Source organism: Marmota flaviventris, chromosome 14 (genome assembly GCF_047511675.1).
Source record: "Marmota flaviventris isolate mMarFla1 chromosome 14, mMarFla1.hap1, whole genome shotgun sequence".
Lineage (NCBI taxonomy): Eukaryota > Metazoa > Chordata > Mammalia > Rodentia > Sciuridae > Marmota > Marmota flaviventris.
In genome coordinates this window covers 58963975-58984690 of record NC_092511.1, presented here as the reverse complement: position 1 = coordinate 58984690, position 20716 = coordinate 58963975, and the positions used below count along the sequence as shown (strand labels likewise).

The window sequence follows — 20716 nt, the reverse complement described above, 5'->3', positions numbered from 1 at the left end:
AACTAAAAATAGAACTATTGTATGCTCCACCTAGCTCCCTCCTGGATAAATATCCAAAGGAAATGAAGTCAGCATACAAAACATACCTGCATACCCACGTTTAATGCAGCAGTATTCACAGCCTAGGTACCCATCAACAGATGAGTGAATAAAGAAAATATAGTAGGTATACACATGGAATAATATTCATCTCTTAAAAAGTATGAAATCCTACCATTTTCAGGGAAATGGGAGGACATCATGTTAAGAGGAATAAGGCAGAGGCTGGGGTTGCAGTACAGTGGTAGAGGGTTTGCCTTGCACATGTGAAGCACTGGGTTACATCCTCAGCACCACACAAAAATAAATAAATAAATAAATAAAGATACTGTGTCCATCTACAACTAAGAGAGAGAGAGAGAGGGAGGAGAGAGAGAGAGAGAAACCAGACACAGAAAGAGAAGTATTGCATGTTTTTTTCCCTAAATGTGGAAACTAAAAATAAAAAATAAAACAAAAAATGACCTGAAACTAGAGGAGGAACTATTAGAGACTGGGAAGGGGACCAGCAGGGAAGGGGGAGAGGGGACAGAAGGGAAGTTAGACATGATCAGTGCACAATATATGCATGTACAGAAATGCCACAGTGAAATGCATTAATTTGGACAGTTAGTATGTGTTAAAAAAAGAAAAGAAGCCCTCATGCTTGACTGGCAGAGGGTAGAGTTGGTACAGACTTCCAAAAGAGCAATTTGGGAAATGCAGCAAAGCCTCGAGCCCATCTATTACCTCGGACACAGCATTCCATTTCTGCTGCTTTACCCAAGGAAAATAATTAATATGCAGGCAAAGATTTAGTCACCAGGACACTCCTCACAGTAGCAGTATAAGAATTGGATAAAATACTTAAAATGTGATGTAACCTGAATATTCATCAATAGGGCATTGAATAATGATTTGCCCATATAATAAAACATTCTTCAGACATTTTGAAAGGTTATGTAGAAGAACTTGTACTGATATAATATTCCCTTTTTTGAGTAAAAATGCAAATATGTGAACATTTGAGGGGGGAAATTCTGGGATGCGATTGCCTCTGGAGAGGAAGGCAGGGGTCTAGGAAATAGTGGTGGAGGGTGGGGCCGACCTCAGGAATATTATTACCTGCGTATTCCATTCAAAGTGCATTCACGAAAGCAGGGTTTCTCCACATTGGTACTGTGAGTATTGGGGGCCAAACAACCTTTGCTGTGCATACTACAGCGACACAGCCACGTCAATATTTATAGCAGCACAATTCACAATAGCTAAACTATGGAGCCAAACCTAGATGCCCTTCAGTGGAAAAATGGATAAAAAAAAACGTGGCATATATACACAATGGAATATTACTCAGCAATAAAAGAGAATAAAATCATGGCATTTGCAGGTAATGGATGGTGTTGGAGAAAACAATGCTAAGTGAAGTTAGCCAATCCCCCCAAAAAACAAATGTCGAATGTTTTCTCTAATATAAGGAGGCTGACTCATAGTTGGGGTAGGGAGGGGGAGCATGGGAGGAATAGACAAATTCTAGATAGGGCAAAGGGATTGGGGGAAAGGGAGTGGGCAGGAGGTTAGCAAGGTTGGCAGAATGTGATAGACATCATTATACAAAGTATAAGTATGAAGACACGAATTGGTGTCAACATACTTTTTTTACAATCAGACATGAAAAATTGTGCTATATATGTGTAATAAGAATTGTAATGCATTCCACTGTCATTTATTTTTTTAAAAAATCAATAAAAAAGAAAAAAACAAAACAAAAAACCTTTGCTGTGAGTGTTGCGGAGTTGTTCTGTGCAACCTTTCAGCAGCATCCTTGGCCTCTACCCTTTAGATGTTAGTAACACCCCCACTTCTCCAGTGGCATCTACCGGAAATGTCTCCAGATGTTTCCAAATGTCACCTCTCACTGAAGAACAGAATTGCTCCCAGCTGAGAACCACCATGTAAAATTATACATTTATATTTTTTGTACTTGTTTATGTGTTAAATTTCATAACTAAAGATTTTTTAAAAGAAAAAAAAATCTTGAATGAAACATGCCAAACTTTCTACAAATTAATGCGAGTGGCAGGATTTGGGGTCTATTTTACTTTTGCCTCATGTCTTTCTGGAATTTGTCATTTCTTTTTTTTTTCTTTCTTTCTTTTTTTTTTAGCAGGGAGGGGAGGGGGTACTGGGGATTGAACTCAGGGGCACTCAACCACTGAGCCACATGCCCAGCACTATTTTGCATTTTATTTAGAGACAGGGTCTCACTGAGTTGTTTAGTCCCTCACTTTTGCTGAGACTGGCCTTGAACATGTAATCCTCCTGCCCCAGCCTCCTAGCCACTGGGATTATGGGCATGCACCATTGCGCCCAGCTGGAATTTGCCGCTTCTTATAGTGAATACCTATTATGTTTATTAAAAAAAAAGAAAGAAAGCTATTTTCAATATATTAAGTTATGCACTTGTTTTAAAAGTCAGGTTCTGAGAGGCCAGCCAGTGCCCCAATAGCCTACCTGCCCTGACAGGTGAAGAGGAGTATTCTCTAAGGACAGAGGGTTCTATAGGAACCCTCAGGCTCCTGCCCAGGAGACAGAGTGAAGGGAAAAAAGGGAAAGAGGAAGAGAGGCTGGAAAGACAGGAGAGGCCCTGAGGGATGAGTGAGACGGGAAATAAACAGCGACTCCTAGGATCCTGGCCTCAAGGCAGGGGACATAGAGCAGAAGTTCACCAAGTGAGAGGCACAGCAGATCTGGCTCCAAAGCACCAGGGATCTGACTCTGTCCTTGGATGCATCCCCAGCACACAGAACACTACCAAGCATGTAGTAGGTGCTCAATAAATAATTTTTCAATGAACCAAATGTATGAGTTAGAAGGATATAAATAGTCACATTACAGAACGGAAAATGTCAAGGCAGAAGAGAGGTACAGATGACCAAATGCTATAGGAAACAAAGCTGCTCACACACACAAATATCCACCATGGCTAGTTACCCATGGCATTTTTAGATAACTAATTAATTAATACAAAAACAAAGACACGGCCAGAATTCATGAGTAGCCTCTACCCTGAGTTCCTTAGACAGGGAAGCCAAAGAGTGCTCTCAGAGTCCAGCCTCGGGCAGCTCATCGTCTATTTTGGGAGGCAGGTCCTGAAATTTCATCTGAGGCTGGAATGCCCAGGGAACAACTGCAAGCAAAGCCAGGCCAGCCCGGGCCCATACATTTCAGGCTACATGTTGGAACAAAGCACACAGGGTAGGCTGGCTTCTATGCAAGCAGGTCACTGTCCCCTCTGTGCCACAGGGGGTTGGGCTCAGTGCTTCTAAGCTGACTGTGCATCCAAAATGCTCAGATTCATCAGAAACACCTACACCTGAGTCCCACCCAGAGTGATTTAGCTCCTGGAGAGGGGGAGGGGGCTGGCAACAAATTTTATAAACAGTACCCCATACTGTTCTGGGGTACCACACCTCACCTGAGCTCTGTGAGTTCTGGGTCTGATTCTAATGACTTCCCTCCCTAGGTATCAACTCAGCCCCAAACTCCATCGTGACTACCTGTAGCGGGGGGGGGGGGGGGGGGGGGGGGGGGGGGGGGCTTATGGGCTTCACCTATCACATCATCTCTGATTCAAATTTTTCTCAAGGTGTGGTTCCACCATGTCCTGCACCACGTACATATCAAATGCTGATTTTTAACTCACCTTCCTAACCTGCTGCATGAGCACCTGTATGGATGGGGCCTCAGAAGCTGGTTTTTCAAACACCCTCCAAGTGATTCTCAAGCATAAACACATCTGGAGGATGGCTGGAGGCTGAGCCAGAGGAGGCACAGACACTGCTGATGGCCCATGTGTGCTCAGCACTAGGACATGCCAATGAATAAACAAGGTGGCCTGGTGTCCTGGGGAGGAGCTGAGTACTGAGCACGGGTGGCTGGGGTAAATGTGCTAGCTGAGCTGATGAGGCAATGCTGCATCCAGAGATGAGACTAGGCAGCCAGGGCGACCCTGGAGACCTCCGTGGAGAAGGTGGTAACGCAGCTGATTATGAAAGACAGACTGAACAGTTGGAGAGGTTATGTTCTATTATATTCCAGCTTTCCTAAGGGCTTGTAAATGTAAATAATAAGGCTTTTTAAAATGCAGGGAATACAGATTTGGGGAAGACCAGAAGTTGTACCTGTTCAGGGTTCCATGGACAGGGGCAACAACCAAAGGGGGCCTCAACAGATTTAGTTACCTGCCTGACTCAAGGGCAGTACCCACTCAAGAGTTGGTACTTCCCTGGGGCGACCACTGACATGAACAAATCATGTGACTTCCCTGGCTTTCTATTTTCTCATCTGCAGAATGGGCGTGACAGTTGCCACCCCAGGACTGCTGCAGAAACAGGGAAAGAGCTATGAAAACAGATCCAATGGGGTTTCAATGCAAATGTGAGTCCTAGGCTGATGTGGTCCCAGGGGCTCAGTGTCCTTAGGGAATTTCTTTTCCTCACAACTATGGGCCCACAATTTGTGTGTGCGTGTGTGTGTGTGTGTGTGTGTGTGTGTGTGCGTGTGCACACATTCACACAGGAAATTGAACTAAGGGCCTTGCACATGCCAGATGAGTGCTCTACCACTGAGCTGCACCCCCAGCCCTGTCCCACAATTTCTATATAGCCAAGCCTAGACAGTATTTATGGTCGAGGAGAACACAGGACCTTGCTTTGAATTTGCTCCAGCATAGTGAACACCCTGGTCTGTCACTGATGGATGAAAATGGCTACATTGTCTAGAATGCTTCCAATCACACTTTTCAAGAGGAAAAATGTAAAATGTCCCATAACAGAGAATAAAAACTACACCTAGAACTCACTTTGCTAAATGGTGTCGTTCATCTATCATTATTATTTGGAGGCTACTTAGGGGTACAGAGGAGAAAATGGGTCAGAACTGTAGAGCCCCCTGGGTGCTCCCACTGATTTCAACCCTCATGAAAAGCCCTGACCCTGTCCTCTCTCCATTTGACTATTTTTGTGATACACATATTTTCAATTCCACAAAGCCAGAAAGTATGACTCCGAGCTAAGAGGAAGCCCTCTCTCCTTATTTATCTTTCTCTGCAGAGCAGGGGTCCTGACTCACAGCTATTGTTCCTTCTCTCAAATTTGACAGATCCTTCCTCTTCCTTTTCCCCTCCTGAGACACCCTCCCGTGAGAGTATCTGCCTGAAGTGAGGGTAAAGGAGCTGGAGAGAAAGGAAGGGAGTGATTCCTTCTCTGTCCCAGAGACCCTCTCTGGTCAAAGCCTATAGGGGATTAGCTCCTTGAATCTGGGAAAACATCCTAGACACTCCTCAAAAGGCCATATCCATCCTATTCTGTTTCTCTTCCTCCTGGTTGATAGATGGCTGACTGGATATGGCCAGCATTCAATAAAGATACCTGAGTAAATGAATGAATGAATGAAATGCGTAACTTTCAAAGCACACTGTGCCCAGTTAAGTGGCTAAGTCCTATCTTCTTTCTGCACCCATCTTCCAACTCAGACCCTTAAGAACTTCGACTTTATTCCTTCTGAGTATTGTCTTAAAAGAGTGATAACCTTTGACATTTTATGACACTTTCGATTTTCCATAATTTCAAAGTCTTGTGGCATTTACTGTGCCGTTTCATCCTAGTCAATTTCAGGCTGGGATTTCTGACCCGGATGACAGAGGAACAAAGTTTGTCCTGGATTAGGGTTAGCACCTGTGCCGGGGCCCTAGACTCAGCAGTGGGTTCAGGGTATAGTGGTGCCCAAGCGTAGAAGCGGCGGCCACCGGGCTCTCACCTCGGAAAGTCAGGCTGGCGATAGGGTCGCTGCGCCCATCCTTCTTCACATTGGGTAGGTTGCTGGCCCTCACCAGCAAGCAGCACAGCATGGCTCAGCAGCCCCGGGCGCGCAGAGGCGCACGGACCGAGCGGGAGCGCGAACGCAGGATCCAGGCACCCACCAAGCAAATGATCTGCTCCCGGGGAAAACGCGCCGAAAAGGAGCTGTCGCCTTCGCTTCGTCTCGGTGGAAAAGTGGCCAACCCCTGGTGAAAAGCCTCGGGAGGACACCGGACACCCGCTGGGCGGATCCTCCCCTCCGGCCCTTGCCCAGATCCGCCCTGCGGGCGGTGGGCGGAGCGGGGCAGGGGTCGATCTCTCGGCGAGGGTCCCCGCCCACGGCGGGAATAGGAGCGCAGCTGGCTGGAGGCGCACCGCTCGGCTACAGAGCGCAATTCGGCGCAGCAGCACGGTTGCGCCAGCCCTCCAACGCCCAGGGTTCCACCCACCCAGACTTCGAGGGCCGCTGGGCCGCTTGGAGAGTGGGTGGGAACCTGGACTGAGTGCGGGCGGGAGGGTGCGGAATCGGCAGCCGGGACGCGAGTGAGTCCACGGGAACAGCAAGTTGGATAGAGCGCTGAAGGAGGCGTCTGCGCAGCGGCGAGCGCGGGCCGCCCCGGAGAGCGTAGCCTGGAGCCTCGGCCCGGGTGCAGCTTGCAGCTCCCACCTGCCTTATCCCCCGCGCTCGCCAGCCGACCCTCTCCCCTCCAGCGGGTTACCCCGGCGACTGTTCTGATGGCTGGAAACCGGCGCTAGAAGAAGACCCCGAAGCTCCAGCCCCTGCGAACACGCCTCGGAATTTTCTCCGTGACAATCTAGAGTCGCTGGTCTCCCCGAGTCGGGAGGTCAGTGTTCACTTCGCAGTGCGATTGCTGGAGTCCAGGACTCCATCTCCAATTCCCCACCCCCAACAATCTACGCCCTCTACCCCACCGGAGGGAAAGTTGCTTATGACGTGAGCCCTGAGGGGTGACCCTCGTTAGCACACTTTCACCTGATGTCTTGTTCCTTTCCAGCTTATAAACTTCTTGACCACCTCTGTATATCCCAACACTTCAGCACCTACACAGGTCAGGGCAGTCTGTTTTCTCCCACTTCCCAAGTACTCACCTCCTTACTCAACCTAAATTTGGTGACTAGTTATCAGCATCATTTGGCTGAGCAAAATCGCAATTCCCTCCCCTCCCCGCTTATTTTGAGGGATACAGCATTTTCATAGGGCCGAGCTATAACCCCGTGGCATCCAACCCTGCCTTCTCCACACCCGCACCCTAAATGCTAAATGTGTTGGAGAATAATGAGGCAGACTTGAGTGGTGTCACTTGATAGTCATGATCCCAAACTCAAGTAGACCCATGTTGCTGCGGGTAATCACACTCCATTTCCCTAAGCCCAACAGCCTCCCTCTCTCATAGACAGCTGTTTTATAGCAATTTTTTCTCTCCCCAAACCTACAACAGCCAATCATACATCCCCACCTTCAGTTTGCTTATTTACTCAACAGAGAATGTCCTTAGGCTCTTTCTTCTGACCTGCAACAGCATCTATCTCCAAATCCTTCAGTTTCTCTTAAGATTTTTTTTTTTTTTTTTTTTTTTTGTACTGGGGATTGAATCCAGGGGCCTTAACTACTGAGCCAAATCCCAAGACCATTTAAAAAAAAATTTAGTTGTAGATAGACAGCATACCTTTATTTTATTATTTTTATGTGGTACTGAGGATCAAACCCAGTGCCTCCTGTGTGGGAGGCAGGAACTCTGCCACTGAGCTACAGCCCCAGCGCCCCCCGCCCCAGACCTTTTTTTTATATTTCATTTTGATAGAGGATCTTGGCAAGTTTATTAAGATCTTGATAAGTTACTGAGACTGGCTTTGAACTCGAGATTCTCCTGCCTCAGCCTCCTGAGTCCCTGGGGTTAAAAGCCTTGGACACTGCTCCCAGCTCTCTTACATTCTCATAAATGAACTTAAGACCAATGAGGACCAATAGAGCTCATCCCCACTCACTCTCAGTGACAAGGCTCTGGCAATCCTACCCACCCCCTAAATACCAAGTTTTCTCTGTCTACTGGATCATTATTATGTTACTGCTTTTAATAAACACCCTGTTGACCTCACAACTCCTTTAGCTACCACTAATTTCTCTCTCTCTCTCTCTCTCTCTCTCTCTCTCTCTGTATGTGTTGAACTCAGGGCCTCAAGCACACTGAGCTACACCCTCCTCTACCACTTTGCTACACTCCCCCCCACACACACATTCCCCACCACACCCCCCCCCTCTCTCTCAAATCCTTTATCACTTTGTTTATCTTTTTTAGTGGTGCTGGGCTCTAACCCAGAGGTTTATTCATTCCAGGCATGTGTCCTACCACTGAAATGTAACCCCAGCCCATTTTTATCACTTTATTCTTCTTTCATCATACCAGTCACCTCCTGAAGGTGTGGGAAATCACAGTGCTTTGGTATTCACAGAGGGGCGAATGCAAAGGCATATCAGCAATTTTTATTTCTGGTGGGCCTTTCTTCAAGACAACTTCATGACCTTCCCCATGGCAAAGCCTTTCACTGTGATCCCAAAACAGAATCTTCTTCTGATCCAGTATAGATGCCACATGCTTCTGCTTGCTTCAGATTCACATTCCTGAATTCCATACTTTCTTTCCAAGGGATGACATAACATGTTGGGATAATCTCTTGCTTTGATGAAAACCATAACAAATGGATTTCATCATACCTTGCTGAGAAGCAAGACTCTCACTGTTTGAATCCCAAGTCACAGAACAACTGGAAATGCAGCCTTCCTCTAATCTGCCATCTTGAATCTCTCCCCACATTGTTCTCTTTTTGCAACATCCTTTGGAAGATATCCACACTTTGTCTCCACTCTTTCTCTTTTAATCTCTCTAGAAAGAACCACCTAGCCACCAAAACTACAAATTCTATTAACTTTACTACTGCAAAATATGTCCAAAGGCGGGTGGACAGAAGAAAGGAAAAGAAAAAAAAAAAATTTAAAAGAAAGAATAAAGCCGTACTTGTTAGCACGCACCCAGCAACTCAGGAGGCTGAGGCAGGAGGATTGCGCATTCCAGGCCAGCCTCAGTGGTCTTGTGAGAATCTGTCTGAGAATAAAAAATAAAAAGGGCTGGGGTGTAGTTCAGTGGTAAAGCACCCCTGAGTTCAAACCCCAGTACCAGAAAGGAAAAAAAAAAAAAGTAAAAATTCTATGTCCAAAATCCCACCATCTACATTCTCCATTGTGACTACCCTGGTTGAAGCCAGTGTCTGAGTCATAGCAGTAGATTCCCTGCGTATTTCCTGCTCCTGCCCTAGGTCCCCACCACAGGCTTTTCTTTATCCAGTCAGCGCCACCTGGTGTCACTCCTTCACTCAAAGACATTCAATGGCTCCCTCAGAATAAAACTCAGACCTGATGACCTTCAAACCCCCGCCTGACTTCACTGGCCTTTAGTCTTGCCTTCTTCAAGCAATTTAGCCGCCTAGCTACTCCTCAGGGAGAGGAGAGCACCCCTCAGGATCTCTGCCAGCTGTTCTTCTGACTGTGATGCTCTCCCATCCCTTCCTCAGGTAGCCACTGTCAGGAAACCTTCTGTGGCCACTCAATCTAAGACTACAACCCTCTCTTTTCCTCTCCCTTTCAAAATTTTTAAACACCAGTCACTAGGTATGTATATATCTTATTTCTTTTCCATTTTTCCTATTAGAATATTTGTTCAAAGAAGTCAGAGATTGCTGGATGCAGTGGCGTACACCTGTAATCCCAGCCAGCGGCTCGGGAGGCTCAGACAGGAGGATCACAAGTTCAAAGCCAGCCTCAGCAAAATCGAGGCACTAAGCAACTCAGTGAGACCTGTCTCTAAATAAAATGCAAAATAGGGCTGGGGATGTGGCTCAGTGGTCAAGTGCCCCTAAGTTTAATCCCCAGTATGCCGCCCAAAAGAGAGATTTTCATCTGTTTGTTCGAGGCTGCCTCCTCAGCTACAGAACCAGCACAAAGTGGTCTTTCCATAAATATTTCCAAATGGTTGACTGAGAGAATAAGTGAATCCCACACCCATCATCACTCACCCTTGCTGGAACAGTGCTGAGCCAGGCCAATATATCCCTGCCCTCAGGATGCTCACCATCAGGGGATACAGACAACAGATAGCAACAACCAGATCTAAAGGCACAGTGGGAAGTGCTCTCAAGAAGCAGGAAGCCCAAAGGAGCCAGCAACTCGCCATGGGATGAAGCATGGTTATGGAGGGACTGTCTAGAGCTGCCCCCTCTCCAGAATCTTCTCTAGCTATTTGGACCCTACCCTCCTCCTCCTGACTCTACCCCTCTCACTCACCCTCAAGATGTAGTGAACACTTGGTTCCTTCCCAACATCCAGCCCCTTCCTCCCTCCTAGCAGAACCTGGCTGTGCATATGCCCATTTCCAGCTCCAGGGTGGATCTTGCCCTATCTGAGTCCATCTCCTGACAATGGCTATTGGTTAAACAGTGGACATGCACCCGATTTTTGTTCCCCTGAAAGGAGAAGCTTCTATGCTATGAATGGAGAAGCCCAACTCCCTCTCCTGCTTCATGAGAATAACGAAGCACGTAGATCCACTTGCCAACCAGCCTCTGGGATGTAGCAGGGACCAAAGACCAGAGAGAAAAGTGAAGTCTGCTTAGGTCCAGGGAGATGCTGTGGATCATCTATACCCAAAACTCATCTGTCTCTGGTGAGTCAATTAGGTGCATTGATCAAAAGACAATTTATCATTAAAGAATATTTGAGTCAAGAATTTCAGTCATGTGCAACCCAAGTCATTCTTCCTGATTCCCATGACTTTGGTACCACTTGAGTGCCCACAGCCTTCAGACGCCCCCATCAGGTCTACCACTCTCCTCTTCTGCCCAGGTTACTGCAGGTGACCCCTAACTGGCCACAGTCACTCTGGCAATACACACACACACACACACACACACACACACACACTTTAGTCAGTTAATCGTAAAACAAATAGGATCAGATCACTGCCTTACCTAAAACTCCTCAAAGCCCTCCTATGCTCTTGGAATATCCCAGATTCTTTTCCTCTGCCCAGACGGTAAGGCCATTCAGCCCCTGACCCTGAATGCTCGCTCCAGGGAATTCTCATTTTTTAGGACATGCCGAGCTCCCTTCTATCTCTGAGGTGGGCTGTACCCTCTGTTTGCAGCTGCCTGTGCTGCTCTCTCTCTGCAGGGCCACCCCCATCTATATCCCTTGGGCCGCATTTCAAATATTGCTTCCCCAGAGAAGCAGTCCCTGGCCTCCTGATATAGGCTGGGTCCTTTGGCAAATAACTACCTGCTAGTGCTTTTCCTTCTTAGTACCATCACAACTGTACAGAGTGCCTACTTGTGTGATTGTTGAATGTCTAGCTAGGCCGTGGAGTGGTGAATGAGGGCAGAGACAGAGGCTTGGTGGCCCAGGTATCCCTGTTGTGTAGGTCAAGGCTGGCCTGGAGTGGATGTGATGGACATTGCCTGTGGCTCTGGGAATGGTTCCACTCCATGATCTGGCTAAGCCAGTGGTTCTCAGAGAACAGTACCACCCTCTAGAGGAAATTTTAGATATTGTGAAATTTTCTTTTTAAATTATCACATTGATTCCTGTCTCCCCATCCTATCCCATCCACATCCACACCCCAGGCCCCTCACGCAGAACATCGGCAGGGGATATATCTAATATTTCCAGAGGAACATTCCAAGGGATTTCAACAAACTCTTGGCTTATGTCCAAGGAACGGGGGCTCCACACACTTCTGCAAAACAGAAAAGTGGCACCTAGAGACCTGAGCCCTGGGTATTTCCAAAGGCCTCTTTCCCATCCCAATCTCCAACTTCCCAGTTTGGCCCTTCCTATTCACTGCCCAGGAATTCTCTCTAAACAGAGAGTTTTTCCCTTGCAGGCTTCAAACTGGCGCCTACGAACTTAATGGGACTTCTTCCCAAGGGACTTGTATCAGTAATGAACAGTGTGTTTGAGTTCTCAACTTGCCCCTTGATATCTGTCCTCCTCTTCTTCTATAGACATTTTCCAGAATATTTTACCTGGCATAGGGCCACTCAAATAGAAAAACTAATTTCCCAGCTTCTTCTGCAACTAGATAGGACTATGAGACTGAATGATGACCAATAGGATCTGAGCAGGAGGGACGTGAATATAACTGCCTTACAAAGCAAGGACATGTCTCCCCAACCCCTTTTCCCTCCGGATGGAATGTGAACCATGGTGGTGAGCCATCCGGGACTAAGTTGTCAGGAGGACCCCTGGGGATTGCAGGGCAACAAGGCAGGAGGATCTTGGATCCTGGACAGCCGGATGGACCAGAATCTTACCGGCCAGGATGACGTGCATCTCAGTTACTACAGGAGTGAGGGGACTATCCTGTTTATCCCACCATTACTTAGGATTCCATACCCAACAGCCAGGTCTGCATCCCACTTAAGACTGTGGACGAGAGCAGCTCCTCAGATCCCAGGCTGCTCCAGCCCTGCTAGGAAAGTGACAGGCCAGTTTAGGAGCCATAATCTGGCAGGAACAGGACCTGTTTTCTTCAATTCCCAGGGCTGACAGAGGTAAGGAGGGATCAGATTAAAGTTCCTCCATTAGCCCCGTCAGTGTAGTTACCGACAAGGGCCAACTGATACACCAAAGGAGAAGACCTCGGAGACTGCCATTGGTGCCCCTCAAGATACCAGCCTACAGATGTGTCATCTTGGACCTATACAATGTTTTATAACAAACTCCTGCCTTAATTAAGCTTTAGGGGATTTTCCATATAAATTTCAATTTACAGCTTGTCTTGAGAAATCAGAGAAGCTGGCAGGTGGACCCCCAAATATCTGCCTAACACTGATAATCTGGCACCTGTGAACACAGGGTTGGGGAGGGGTGGGGTGCACACTTGCCCCCACTTACTCAATAGGCACATTTGGTTTTCCCTCTGGCCTCATCTTCTCCGTTGCACCACCTACCAAGATCCCAGAGACACCTGAGTTTGTGAGCCCTGTCCTCTCTGTCATCTATTAGTGGCTTTACCTCCCTGATCATGGAAGAAGGTTGGAAGAAGAAGAGCTCACTGTCTCTGATCACTTTCTTCTAATATTGTGGGGGGCTTTGTTTCATCCCAAGGCCAAGGTGTGTACAGGATTCCTTTAGAGCACATTTGCAATATCAAAATCTTCCAGAAATATGAATTTCCCACTGCTTCCTTCCCTCTCCCCTCCCTTTCAATTAAGGATGTGTCACACGGATATCACGATGCAACCAGTGGAGATTGACAGGCACCTGTGTGTCCACTGAGAGTGTAAACTGCACACACAGTCCTGATTTCAGCTACAGCCACTATTGTGTGACTGCCAGGAAAGAGCCTGCCCAGAAGGGAAATGATCCTGGGCCTCCAGCCCAGTTCACCTTGCCCTTGCAGTGTGACCTGAGGCATGTGATTCACCTTTCAGAGTTGGTTTAGGCTTCTGTGAAAGCAAGAAGATAACACTTCACATAGGTGTTAGGAGGACTGAGCAAAACACCAGTGACTTTTGCACGGTGCCCAAGCAGCATATATGTGACAGGTGTCAGCGCCCTCCCTGCTAGCATGTCCTGACAATGAATAAATGTGGAAAGAGGAACATGCAGGGAGCAAGGAAGACAGGAGAGAAGACCCTGGAGCCAGACTGTTTGGGCTTGAATCCGAACTCCACTACTTAGCAGCATATAACCTCAAGCAAGTTACTTAACCTCTTCGTGCCTCCGTTTTCCTATCTGTGAAATGGGGGTGATGACAGCTGCTACCATATATGCTTGCTAGGGGGATGAAATGAGGTTGATGTAAATGTATCTAAGTACCTGTTACCAATTTGAAGTGGACCATGATGTAGCTCATGTTAAATGTTCTATTTAGAAGAGTGTCTGGCACTTCATAAGCACAGGATCAGTTCAACAGGTCTCTTTCATAGGATTGTTATGAGCTTTCAAAAACCAGCCTCTGAACATGGCATCTTGTGCATAATGAATGTCCATTCCCTCTCCTTGTGAGGAAGACTTATTTTAAAAATCAGGATCCTTCACCTTTTGTCTCCCAGTACCCACCCCCATAGCCCTGCATCCCCCCTGCTTCAACTCTGTCCCATGCTGGGGACCCAGAGCACTGCCCTCCCTGGGTGACTCAGTCGGGGCACTCCGGGTGTGGGCAGTGTGTGGTATGCATTCCAAAGCACTTTCTAATCTATGAGCCATGGATGTTGAGAACAACAAAGGGCACTGCCAGGCTGGGGGTACTCTGGTCACTGTGTGACCTAGGCTAGGCCTCTGTACTTCTCTGGGCCAAATTCTTACCTTTAAAGGGGGATTCTATCCTTGCCCTTCAGCCTCACAGAGCTGCTATAAGAAAGAAGTGAAATTATGCTTACACAGAGGAGCTATGACGTGTCATTATGGGATGTTAAAATCATGTAGCAGGCGGAGGAGGGGCTTTATAGGACAAAAACATAGTGTGGGAAGCCAGATCCCCAACAGCTGGTGAGGGTTACTTCTCAGAAGGGAGTTTTGCTTTCATCTTGTGTCCCAGACCAGAGCCTCTGTGCAATCATTCACTAACCTGGCCCTGGCCTGGAGAAGGAGGGAGAGCAGGCCTGCATGCGCAAGGAGGCCAAATTTGGACTTGGGTTTGGAGCTTGGCTAATGCAGGAGGTGGAATGTGGCCAGGGATGGGGGAGGGGAAGGACTGCATTCCCCACAGCCCGGTGTTGACACTGGTCACTGCAAACCAGGGTTCATTCAGACCAAGGGGATCATCATGGACAATATACCTGCTTTCCCTCCAGCTAGCTCTGGGCTCTAGGGAGGGGAAGCCCACTCAGAGGAACCAGACAGGGCAAAGGGCAGCCTTCAGAGGTGGGGCAGGGGAGGGATGTGTAAATATGGGGATGGAGGAAGGGGAGACTGCTCCTCAGACAGGCCCTGGGGGCTGAAATAATGACCAGAGAGAAGCCACACCAACAGTACTTCCTGTGGGTAAAGCACTTCTGGGGTTAGGAAATGCTTCCCTCGCTATTTCTCCTTTCCTCTCTCATACTAGAGTTCGATCTAGGGTGAGAGACACAGGGAGAGATAGGAGGCTGGTGTATTGAATGGGAGGATGTGGCTCAGGCCAAGTGGACACTAGAGACAAAGCCCCTGAGACCGAGACGGGCTATGGATGAGAGTGTATGTTGAGCACTGCACAGCTGTGGAGAGGCCCTTCCCATTCAGCCTTGCACTTGGATTACTGAATGGGGCAGGGGTGCTGCAAGAGAGGGCAGCTGCTTAATGCACAGCGGTCTTTCTCCCCTACAAGAAGATCCTCCCTCTCCTCAGCCAGGAGTTTACAGTGTGAATAGTGTCCCCTGAAGTTGTGCAACATGGAGCCGGGAGCCATCAGCCAGGCAGTTGAACCAGGCCACTGGCCTGCCCGGAACTGAGGATGCAGAGAGGAAGTACGAACCCCCACCCCACCCCCACCCCCACACACATACTGACACCACTATCCTCCTGACTGGAAACACCTTGCTAAAGCTAGTTTCCGGAGGCTGATGTGGAAAACTGTTTGAGAGCAGGTCAAAGAGCATGTTAGGGAAAAATACAGCTAGACAGCCCCCCACCCCAGGCTCCTCTGGTACATGCTGCTTTCCAAGCCACAGAACCCTTCAGCAATTCCCAGCTCTACCCTGGCCCAACAAGGTCAGAAGACCTGAATCGCATAGCCAGCAGTGGAGTGCCTGAGACAGCACATCTGTGTGTGCTAGGATGGACAAGTCTGCATTCTTGGGGCCTCTACTCCTTGGAGTATGTGGGATGTCCCATGAGCTCCAAGCTGTGCACCAAATATGTGTACACTGACATCTAGGAACAAGTGTACCTCTGAGCGGGAAATGGAAAGGGAATGTCTGTGCTGAAGGCCCAGGGATCAGCTGATGCTATAACAACTTATTATTATTATTATTATTATTATTATTATTATTATTATTATTATTTTAGTTGTAGATGGACATATACCTTTGTTCTATTTATTTTTATTTATATGTGGTGCTAAGGATGGAGCCCAGTGCCTCACACATGCTAGGCAGGCACTCTATCACAGAGCCACGCCCCTAGCCCCTGATGCTATTTCTAGGGCCTGGGATGCAGGTAGATTGCAAGTCAGACCTCTGGGGAGAAGGGGGCGTGGCAGGTGATGGAGGCTGAGAAGGGAACCCACAGAGTGGGTCAGGAGACTGGCTTAAACTCTAGCCCCCCTGGTCCTTCACTATGACACCAATCCCAAAGGCCCAGCTGTGTAGATTCCAGCCCTGGCTTGTCCCCGAGGAGGTCCTGGGGAAGCAGACAGGATGGAGCCCTCACTTACTGGAGGAAAAAACTCCAGATACAACCCTATGAAGACCTTCTTATGGGAGGTCCCAATCTTGTAGAGGAGCAGGCTGCATTGCTCAAGGTGGCCCCAATCTGATAATGGACACCAGATAACACCCAGACAATGTACCTGTCTGCTGGGGAGGGTTGGGGGTAGACAGAAAGTCCCTAAAGATTGGTGCTGGCGGACAGCTGTACCCAGTTGCTATATTTCTTCCATCCTGTGCCCAAAGCAAGAATAGGATTCCTGGAGAGGTGGGCGTGCCTCTGCCCCCAGCGGCCGCAAATCAGCTCAGCTCAGACTCTGGTAGTGAGCAAGGGGTGAGGAGAGAAGCCAGGCCTGGGGCTGGAAGAGCTGGGTTATAAATAGGTCTGAGAGCAGGCCTTCCGGGAGAGGATCCCAGGGGAGCCCTGCAACACCGTGCTTTGCTACCCACAGTGCTCAAAGACACATTTCAAGAGTCCAGAAGAAGTGAAAGGAGAGATGCTGCCTCAGGGCCAGGCCCCAGAAAGCGCTGCTCAGCCATCTCTCTCTCTCTCTCTCTCTCTCTCTCTCTCTCTCTCTCTCTCTCTCTCTCCTCTCTTCTTCCTCCTCCTCCTCTTCTTCTTCTTTTCTTTTCTCTCTCTCCTTCTCTTTCTGTCCTTCTCTCTCTCTCTCTCTCTCTCTCTCTCTCTCTCTCTCTCTCTCTCTCTCTCCTTTTCTCTTTCCCCCCCTCTCAGCCTCAGTTTCCCTCTGAGTCGCCCCTCCTCAAGGATGTCACGCTTTTGCCACATTCCACCGCACTCTGGCGGCTGGGACAGGGTCCCCCACCTCCAGGCGCTCTCCAGGGTACAGAGCAGTGGCGTCTCCTCCCCCGACCCCACCCTAAGCCCTGGCGGGAGCTCGGGCCCCTCCTACCTGCAAACACCGCGGAGCAGTAGGCATCGCTGATGTCGGTGTCCGGGGTGTGGACGTTCTCGGCGTAGAGGATGAAGACCCTCAGCATGCCTGGCGCGCCTAATGTCCCGTGCGCCCCGGGAGCGAAGAGGGCTGGGAAGGACCGGTCGGGCCGGACCGAGGCGCTGCTCGCGGGTGCCCTCCCTGGAGAGGGCCGGTGGAGCGAGCCTGCCTCCGGATCTCTGGCTCCTGGATCAGAGCAGCTGCTCTTAAAAGGGAACAGGCCAACCCAAGCCTCTCCAGTGGGCTAGGCTCGTCCCCGCCCCCTGGCTGCGCTCAACGCCAGTCTGCGGGCGTTGCGAGAGCAGGGGCTTCTATTCATTGTCCACCCCCGCAGCCCTACGTCGGCTCCACAGAGCTGTAATTCAATGCTCCGGCCACCAGCATCCCCAATGACACGGCACTTTACACCTGACTGGTGAACCGCGGACAGGGCGGTGGCCGCGACAGCCTGGGACTGGACCTGGACTCAGCGCCCGGCGTAGCCTAGATCCCTCTCACTTATGCTCGGCCCTTCTCCTGACTTTATACCCCCAGCGGAGCGCTGCTCCAAGCGTGTCTCCATAACTCTCCAGAAGCCACACGACCTCTCTGAGTAGGACCCACAGGGGATCCCTAGGTAGGGCTGGGGAGCAGACGCAGGGCCGGCACTTTTCCCTTAGCTTAGAATTTCATTGGCAGACAGAACGGCTGCCTTAAAATTTTGCTTAATGCTGAGACTGGAGTCACATCCCGACACAGAACTTGTCCTGGTGTGCCACAGTTCTCGGAGAGAATTTGCTGGTTTTGATTCACTGGAGGGGACAGTTAATGTCTACATTAGTGCCCAGATCAGAAACGTAGTCTACCTGGGACCTTAAAAGTTAATGTTGGCTTCTTTCCTTGTACCCCAAGAAATTGGTTCATGGCATGATGTGTTAAAAATCCTTTTCTCTTCTAATTTTCTTTTCTTTCTTTTTTTTTTTTTTTTTTTTTTTTTTTTGCTTCATTCTGCGCAATGGAACATACCTATAATCCCACCGACTCCGGAGGCTGAGGCAGGAGGATCGCAAATGCAATTCAGTGAGACCGCCTCAAAATAACAAAAATGAAAAAGGGTTGGGGATGTAGCTCAAAAAACGTGGCGTTCATTCTTCTAGTTTGTAAAGTAACACAAAATAATCTCTGATTCTAAAATATATGTGTTGATATATTAATATTTGAATACTAACCAGTCCAGGTTTTCCCCTCTGAATGGATACATGCATATAAATTACTTATTAAATATATGGGTTCAGAACACATATGCAATCTGTGTTTTACTTTTTTTTTTAATTAATGTGGTGCAGGGGGTCAAACATGGTCTCTTGCGTGCTAGCAAACACACATTTCCAGCCCTGCCTTCCACATTTGTGTGTAACATTTTTCTTTTATCATTAAATATTCTTCTTAAACAATCTTTTCAATTGCTGTCACATAATATGCTAAATTCATAAAGCTTTCCCATTTGTACTCATTAAGCTCTTCCAAGATCCTCACTATTATAACAGTGAGAAATATTTTCTTAAAGTAATTAAAACTAGGCTAGAAACCCATCTTGTGCCATCCTTTGCTAGATCCTCAGATTGGATTCCTAGTCTCAGAATTATAAAGTTACAAGACATGACTTTTTTTAGGTGCTAGTACTTGTTGCTAAACTGCTTTCCCGGAGCTATGCAGAGCCACTCTCCCAGCAGCCTGACTCACCTTCTAAAGAGGGCCTGTTGGATGGGTGTGCAGCTGCCAACTAAACTTCCTCAAGTAGCTCATGGGGGCATCAGACACACCCAAGGCAGAAAAAAAGTCAGCTACTGACTGGTTGAGACCCATTTGGAAGTACCAGGGGAAGCGACACTCCCTTAAAGGCCCATCCATTCAAGATCAGGATAGCACATATTTCCTGTGGTCACTTAGATCCTCCTGCAGCAATCTGTCTGTGCTTTGTCTCTAGCATAATACATAATAGTTGGGGCAAGCAAAGAGCAGGGTGCTGAAATTCAATCATTCATTTAACAAGTATGTAGAAAGGACAAGCCAGGCACCATTCTGAGTGATGTGGAAACCATGATGAACAGAAGTGACATGTCCCTGTTATGGGCAAATTGTGTCCCTCCAAAAGACATGTTGAAAACAACTTCTGGTACCTTGGAATGTGACTATATTTGGAAGATAGGACTACTAAATAAATAAATAAGTAGATAAATAAATGGAAGATAGGGTGATTAAGGTAAATTGAGTTCGTTAGAGTGGACCCTAATACAGTCTGACTAGTGTCCTTATAAAAAACAGAAATCTGAACAAAGATAAAACAGGAATATGTGCACACACAAAAAGGCCATATGAGGACCCAGTGAGAAGGTATCCATCTGCAAGTCAAAGAGAGCAAGGGTCGGCCTTAGAAGAAATGTCAACTAGCCAGGTGTGAGGGCACATGCCTTGTAATCCCAGTGGCTTGGGAGGCTGAAGCAGGAGGATTGTAGGTTCAAGTCCAGCCTCAGCAACTTAGTGAGGCCCTAAGTAACCTAGGGAGACTCTATATCAAAATAAAATAAAAAATAAAAAGAGCTATGGATGTGGCTCAGTGGTAAAGTGACCCTGGATTTAATCAGGGAAGGAGAAGGAGAAAAAGAAAAAGAAGAAAACACTCCTATCCACTGACAACTTGATCTTGGACTTCCAGTTTCCAGAACAGTGAGAAATAAATTTCTATTACTTAAGACACCCAATCTGTGGTATTTCATTTTGACAACACTAGTAAATTTGTGAGGTTCCCAGCCTCAAGGAGCTTCCACTTTGGTGGGAGAAACTTGACATTTATTGAATGATCAAGCCAATGATATCCCAGTACACATCTGTTAGTGCAATTACATTCAGAAAATTGGGGAGCATGAGAACAGGTGGCAGGGAACCCTAATGTAGTCCCTGGATCCAATGGCCAATTAGTTCTCTGGGTAAGACTGTGGTGGGAGCAGAGGAAGAGAGTGTTCTGGGAGAAATTAGGGAGTGCTCAGTGTCAAGGTCCTGGAAGGAGTTGGGAGTAGAGAACACAGTGTTTGGAGTATAAATTAAGGTGTGTTGGGATGCAGGGTTATATTGGAAAACTGCAGGATCTGTGGGGAGCTGCTTACAGCCTGCTTAATCCAGAGAAGTGGCAGGATCTCATCTATCTCACAAAACTCCTTCTGGTTAGTTGCCTTTTGGAAAAGGAAGTGTAAGTGGAGGAAGCTCAATGGTAAAGTGTCCCTGGGTTCAATCCCCCCCCAAAAGGGGGGCATGGTTGTTGCAATTTTGCCTCCTCTTTTTTTGTTGTAAAAGTAACATATGCTGATTTTTACACACACACACATACACACACACATACACACGAAGAAATCTCTGATGAAGAGCTAGAGGTGACAGCAGAGATTCAAGGTGAGATATGAGGGGGACATGAAACAAGACAATGAAAGT

General features: G+C 47.8%; 1 protein-coding gene and 1 non-coding gene across 17 annotated transcripts in view; one reads left to right on the top strand and one right to left on the bottom strand.

Moving 5' to 3' along the window:
- Dysf (dysferlin) overlaps positions 1 to 17586 on the bottom strand; it is a 208130-nt gene extending 190544 nt beyond the window's left edge. For 5 of the 16 annotated variants that reach the window (XM_071601703.1, XM_027934434.3, XM_027934437.3 and 2 more), the window contains exon 1: positions 17210 to 17585. In XM_071601703.1, coding sequence (XP_071457804.1) covers positions 17210 to 17297 — 88 coding nt within the window. In that variant the 5' untranslated portion in view covers positions 17298 to 17585. Of the gene's footprint in view, positions 1 to 5838; positions 6191 to 17209 lie in introns of those variants that run through there. The other 11 variants (XM_071601695.1, XM_071601700.1, XM_071601698.1 and 8 more) reach the window with 5 other exon arrangements.
- A 374-nt stretch (positions 17587 to 17960) lies between these two features.
- On the top strand, positions 17961 to 18091 carry LOC114092079 (small nucleolar RNA SNORA3/SNORA45 family). Its single transcript, XR_003582617.1, has one exon. It is a non-coding gene; the product is annotated as a small nucleolar RNA SNORA3/SNORA45 family (small nucleolar RNA).
- Positions 18092 to 20716: the final 2625 nt, after the last annotated feature.